The sequence below is a fragment of the Neopelma chrysocephalum genome, unplaced genomic scaffold, assembly GCF_003984885.1.
Source record: "Neopelma chrysocephalum unplaced genomic scaffold, ASM398488v2 Primary Assembly neopelma1_241, whole genome shotgun sequence".
NCBI lineage: Eukaryota > Metazoa > Chordata > Aves > Passeriformes > Pipridae > Neopelma > Neopelma chrysocephalum.
In genome coordinates, this window is record NW_020897903.1 from 1 (window position 1) to 6488 (window position 6488).

Genomic DNA, 6488 nt, shown 5'->3' on the forward strand with positions numbered 1-6488 from the left:
GGGAAAATTAAAAAAAACAACACAACGGATTTTTTTCCCCTTTTTTCGTGGATTTTTGGGGATTTTTGTGGGGTTTTGAATAAAAAAATGTGCTTTTTTTGTTTTCTAGAATATTGTCTTTTCCCACTTGTTTGCAGAGATCGAGGGAATTTGGGGGTGGGGGGAATTTTTCCCTGGATTTAAGGGGGTTTAACAGTGTTTTAAAGGGTTTTAAGAGGGTTTTAAAGCAGTTTTTTAGGGTGTTCTAAGGATTTTAAAAGGATTTTTGAAGGAAGTTTTAAATGTGTTTTTTAAGGGGGTTTTAAAGGGTTTTATGGATTTTTAAAGGGGGTTTTTGGTGGGGTATTAAAGAGGTTTTTTTAAGAGGTTTAAAGGGTTTTTTAAGAATTTTAAAGGTTTTTAAAGGGGGTTTAAGGGAGGTTTTGGAGAGTTATCAGGGGTTTTTAGGGGTTTTTAAGGGATTTTAGGGATTTTTTGGGAGGGAGTTTTAAGGGAGGATTAAGGAGGTTCAAGTGGCTTTTCAGGTGTTTAAAGCTTCTGGGTTTTTTAAGGGTTTTTAATGTGTTTAAGGGAGATTTGAAGTGGTTTTTGAGGGGTCTCTGTTTTTAAGAGGGTTTTGGGGCTTTTAAGGGGATTTTAGGAGGGTTTAAGGGGGAGTTAAGGAGGTTTAAGGGTATTTTTCAGTGGGTTTTTTAGGGGTCTTAAGGAGTTTTTAATGGGTGAAGGGTTTTTTTAAGGGGTTTTAAAGTTTTTTAAGGAGTTTTAAGCTTTTTTTAGGAGATATCAGGGGTTTTAAAAGGGTTTAGGGCCTTTAAAGGGGGTTTAAGTTATTCTTAAGCGTTTTTAAGGGGGCTTAAGGTTTTTTATGGGCCTTTATTGAGGGATTTTTAAAGGGGTTAAGGAGGTTTAAGGGGGTTTTAAGAGTAGGGGAGTTTCAGGGGTGTTAAAAACGTTTTAAATGGGTTAAAGAGTTTAAGAGGTTTTAAAGGTTTTTTAAGGTTTTTAAGGGATTATCAGAGTTTTTAAGGGGGTTTTGGGGGCTTTAAAAGGGTTTTTAAGTTATCTTCGAAGGGCTTTTAAGAGGCTTAATTTAGGGGTTTTTAAGATGGTGATTAAGGATGTTTAAGGGGGTTTTAAGAGTGGGAGAGTTTAGGGTTTTTAAAAGGGTTAAAGAGGCTTTTTAAGGGCTTTTAAGGTTTATTCAGGGGTTATCAGAGTTTTTAAGGGGATTTAGGAGCTTTAAAAGGGTTTAAAGTTATTTTATAAAGGGGCTTAAGTTTTTTTAAGGGGTTTTATTTAGGGATTTTTAAGGGGGTTTTAAGAGTGGAGGTTTTTTGGGGTGTTTCAAGGGGTTAAAGAGGTTTTTTAAGGGGTTTTAATGGCGTTTTAAGGTTTGAAAGGGGTTCTAAAGGGAGTTTAATGTTTTTTAATGGGCTTTAAGGGATTTTTAAGGGGGGGGTAAGGGGGTTTTAAGGATGGGGGTTTTTTGGGGTGTGAAGGGGTTAAAGAGGGTTTTTTTAAGGGGTTCTAAACGGGGGTTAAGGTTTTTAAAAGTCTTTATTTAGGGATTTTTAAGGGAGGGTTAAGGGGGTTTTAAGGATGGGGGTTTGGGGAGGGTTTTAATGGAGTTAAAGAGGTTTTTTGAAGGGGTTTCAAAGCGGTTTTAAGGTTTTTAAAGGAGGTTTAAGGTTTTTTTAGGGGGTTTAGGGTTTTTTAAGGGGTCGCACACAACTCCAGGACCATTTCCCACCCTGAGGCCTCTTTTCCTCAGCAAAACCCGGGAGGAATTTGGCCTCTCCATCCCCCAAAGCCGCAGCGGCGGCGGCTCCGGCTGCGCGGAGCCTGCAAATCACCGGGTGCGAAAACGCCGGAAAAAAGGGTTTGGAGGGTTTTTTTCTCTGCCCCAAACCAGAACGGGGAGGGAGGTGGAGGGTCGGGAGCACCGACCTTTTGGGGGCACCAACCCCAAAGCTGCCTTTTTGGGGGGGTTTCACCCCGTTTCGGGGGCGTTTGGGGCTGTGGGTGCCCCGTGTGTGTCACGAGTTTGTGTCGGGCTCAGCTCCGCCGTATCCTTGAGCGCGGCTCAAAGTCCTGCAGCGCCCAGGGAGGGGCCGGGTGAGGGGGGCACCCCCCGAGTTTGGGGGCTCGGCAGCACCTTGTCCCGGGTTCGCTCAGGGTGGGGCCGGGACAGGGCGAGGGGGACACCGGGGCGCGGGGAGAGGGGCCTTTGGGGTGGCGGGGATGTCACCCCCGGGTGCCGCCCCCCGAGGGATTTGGGGCCTCGTCCCCGCGCTCCCCTCCCCCCTCCCCGGGTGCCACAGCCCGGCCCCGCTCCCAGTGCTCCCAGTGCTCCCAGTGCCCAGCCCAGCGCCCATCCCAGTGCCCAGCCCAGCTCCTGCCCCACTTTTGGGGTGTCTCCCTGGCGCTGACCCGGCTTCACCCCTCCCGAGCCGGGCCCGGGCTTGCCCGCCCTACCCAACCTGCCCTGCCGCCCTTAATTACCCCCCCCGCCTTAATTAGCGCCCGATGTGCCGCCTAAACAGGCTGAGCCCCAATCCGGGGTCACCAAAAGGCTGGGGGGGCTCAGCCCCCCCATTTCCCGCAGACCTTGGGGTCGCTGAACACCCACCACCCTCAATAATTGTAATTAAGGATAATTGAAATAAGGATAATTATGTGCTGACAGCTGGAGGAGGGGCCGGGGGGTGATACAGAGACCGGGGCACTTCAGGGCATGTCCTGGGGCAGTTTTGAGGGGGTTTAAGGGCTGTTTGTTGGGTATGGGGGGGTGAGCCCCCCAAAATGAACCCCGTGGGGCTGGAGGAGGAGGAGGAGGCCCGGAGGGATCGATGTATTTAATGCACAGCACACTCTGCTGGGGAACCGCCCCCCCAGCCAGGACACCCTCCCCACGGGGGAGACCCCCCCCATCACCTGGGGGGTCGGGCCCCCCCTCTTTCCATGGGTGACATCCCTGGGGAGGGGTCCCTCGTGGTCCCAAAAAGTCATCACTTGGGGTTGGCGAGTTCCTCGATCCCCCTGCGCAGCTGCAGAGGGACAGAGCAGGTGGGACAGGAGCTTCCTCCCCCCCTTCCTCCCCCCTTCCTCCCCTTTTCCCCTTGTCCCCCTCCCTTTTTCCTCCTTCCCTCCTTTCCCCCTTCCGCCCCTTTTTCCCCATTTCCCCTTCCCCCTCCCCTTTTTCCACCTTCCCCCCCTTTTCCCTCATTTTCCCCCCTTTTCCTCCCTTCCCCCTTCCCTTTTTCTCCCCCCTCTCCTCCCTTCCCCCCTTCCCCCACTCCCCTTATTCCCCCCCTTTCTCCCTCCTTTTTACCCCTTCTCCCCCTTCCTCCTTTCCCCCTTTCTCTCCCTTTCCCTCCTTTCTCCCCTTTTCCTCCCTTTTCTCCCTTCCCCCCTTTCCCCCCTCTTCCCCCTTTTTCTGCCTTATCCCCCCTGTCCACTTTCCCCCCCCTTTCCCCAATTTTCCCCCCTTTCCATCCCCATCATTCCCCCCTTTCCCTCCCATCCCTCTCCTTTCCCCCCTCTCCCCCCGCCCACTTTTTCCCTCCTTTCCCCCCCCTTTCCCTCCTTTCCCTCCCATCCCTCCCCTCTCCCCCCGTTCCCCCCTCACCTCCGCCCACCCCACGGCTCCCACCAGGTCCCCACAGCGGGTGACAAACACTCTCTGCAGCTTCAGCAGCTGGCACAGGTGATAGGCCTGGGAGAGGTGACAGCAGGGACACGTGGGGACAGAGCCACCCCTGGGTGTGGCACACAGGTGTGTGTGCCGGGGGGGGTCCCCCAGGACACGTGTCCCCCCCAAACCTGGTGCAGGGACGTCCACGGGGAGAACTGGAGCATGACGGGCTCGATGGCACAGTCGTCCCCGAGGGTCCCCACCGGGGCCACCTTGGGCAGAGCAGGACTGGTCATTTTGGGGTGGAAAAGCAGCGTTTTGGGCATGCCGGGTGCTCCCCCCCCCCGTTTACCTTCTCCCCCGGGGGGGCCTGGGGGTGCTCGTGGCTCTGCAGGAAGGTGACCAGCTGGGCCCTGCTGACGGTGCCCACCAGGGTGGGGGAGCCTGGAGGATGGGGACAATCCCAGTGACAGCCCCATGGTCACAGTGACCCCCCCTCTGGTCACAGTGATCCCTCCCCCCAAACCCCACATCCCACCTACACTGTGTCCCTGGAGGACGGGGACAATCCCAGTGACCCCCCACAGCCACAGTGATCCTTCCCCCCAAACCCCTAATTCCACCTGCACCCTGACCCTCGAGGGTGGGGACAATCCCAGTGACCCCTCCTTGTCCCCCACATCCCACCTGACCCTGGAGAAGGGAGACAACCCCAGTGATGTCCCTCACGGCCACAGTGACCCCCCCATTTCCCAAATCCCTCCTGCACTCTGACCCTGGAGCCCTCTGGTTGGGGGTGTCCCCCCCCCTCAGCCTGGGGGTCACCGCGGGGGTCCTGCCCCCCTTTGGGGGTCTCCCTCCCCCTTTGGGGGTCCCCCCTTTTAGGATCCCCCCCCCCCCCCTTTGGGGTCTCTCTCCCCTTTTGGGGTCCCCCTTTGGGATCCTGCCCCCCCCTTTGGGGTCCTGCCCCTCCCTTTGGGGGTCTCCCCCCCCTTTAGGATCTTCCCCCCCCACACTTTGGGGGTCTCCCTTCCCCTTTGGGGGTATTGCCCTCCCTTTGGGGTCCTTCATTGGGGTCCTGCCCCCCTTTGGGGTGTCCCTCCCCCTTTGGGGGTCAATCCTGGTGACATGCCCTATCCCCCAAATCCCCCTGCACTCTGACCCTGGAGGAGGGGGACAGTCCCCGTGATCCCCCCATCCCCCAAATCCCACCTGCGCTCTCCACCACGGGATACTCGGTGTCGGAGGAGGCGTCCAAGGCCGCCAGCACCTCCTGGAAACCATCCCCCTTGGCCAGGGCCACCACCCGGCGCTGCATGAACTCCTCCACCACCACCCTGTAGGAGCTGGACAGCACAAAAAAAACCCCCTAAATTTCCATCCAACCCCCTCGGACCGTGTTTTTTGGGGAGGGGGGGGAGGGGGCTCACGCGGTGTGGCGGCTGCGGATGGGGGGCAGGTAGGGCAGGTTCTTGACGATGATGCCGCCGTCGTAGAAGGACGGCTGGTGCTTCTGCACGATGGCGTTGGCCACCAGCACGGCCAGCACGGTGGGCAGCAGGTGGCCCAGGTGGCCCGTGGCCTCGCACACCAACAGCGCCGTGGACACCGCGTGGGTCACCGAGCCCGAGAAGGCGGCGGCGCCTGCGGGGGGGTGGAGAGCCCCGGGGGGGGTCAGGGATCGGGGGTGGGTGTCCCCCTCCCCGCCCCCGGGAGTGTGTCCCCACCCCCCGACTCACCGGCCAGGGCGTATCCCGCGGGAATGATGGGCCGGGGGGGTCCCTGGGGATGGAGCCCCCGCGGGAAGAGCAGGGCCACCCCCTCCCCCAGCAAGCGCCCGATGGCGGCTCCTGGAATGGGGAGAGGGGCAAGGGGGAGATACCGGGAGTGCCCCCCCAAAATAGCTGGAGGTGATCACCCTCCTGCAGCCCCCTCGGGGCTGGAGGCACCCCCGATCCACAGGGCTGGACACGGGGCTTGTACCCCCAGGATTGGATGTGGCACCCCTACACCCACCCCCCAGGGCTGGATACACCCCCAGACTGGATGTACCCCCTTCCCAGGGCTGGATACACCCCCAGACTGGATGTAACCCCTTCCCAGGGCTGCACACACCCTCTACGCCCCCCAGACTGTGCCCCCCTCCTCACCAGCTGGATACACCCCCTGTACTCCCCAGTCTGGAGGTACCCCTGGATACATCCCTGTACCCCTGGATACATCCCTGTACCCACCCCCGGGACTGGATGTACCCCTGGATACATCCCTGTACCCCTCCCAGGACTGGATGTACCCGCCCCGAGGGCTCAACACCCCCCCAGTACCCCTCACTCCAAGGGCTGGCTGCCCTCTGTGCCCCCCCGGGTCTGACTGTCCCCCTCGGTGCCCCCCCGATCCCTGCTCCATCCCCAGCTCACCGTAGACGAAGATGGGCATGAAGTACCCGGCGGGCAGGGGCAGGGTGGTGGCCAGGATCAGCATCCAGAACTGGGGGGCAGCACGGACACGTGGAGGGGTCACCCCATGGGGACACCGAGCCGGGGGCACACACAGAGCTGGGGGGGGGGGGCACGGCTACCTTCATGAGCAGGAAGAAGGCCAAGGTGCCGAAGATGGTGGCCGAGGGGTGGTCCCACTCCTGCCAGAGCCCCCCGGGCTCGGCCGCCCACGAGGTGTTGGGGGCCCGCACTCCCCACGTGTGGTTGTCGAAGAGGGAGGTGAGATATTCCTTCATGGTGAGCTGGACAGACACAGGGACAGATGGACACCCTGAGCGCCCGCCGGGATGTGCTGGGGTCCCTGGGGAGCCCCTGTGCCCCCCACTCACCCTGGAGGCCATGAGCTGCCCCAGCCC

General features: G+C 58.3%; 1 protein-coding gene across 1 annotated transcript; it reads right to left on the bottom strand.

Moving 5' to 3' along the window:
* Window positions 1–2849: 2849 nt before the first annotated feature.
* LOC113977448 (chloride channel protein ClC-Kb-like) lies at window positions 2850–6482 on the bottom strand. Its single transcript, XM_027703562.1, has 10 exons — window positions 6462–6482; window positions 6213–6374; window positions 6052–6121; window positions 5374–5484; window positions 5065–5278; window positions 4847–4980; window positions 3987–4078; window positions 3823–3906; window positions 3629–3715; window positions 2850–3047 (listed from the first exon to the last, which is right to left on the bottom strand). Exons 1-10 carry the CDS (start codon window positions 6471–6473, stop codon window positions 3009–3011), a joined length of 1005 nt encoding a protein of 334 aa, XP_027559363.1. The 5' UTR covers window positions 6474–6482; the 3' UTR covers window positions 2850–3008.
* Between the last annotated feature and the right edge of the window lie 6 nt (window positions 6483–6488).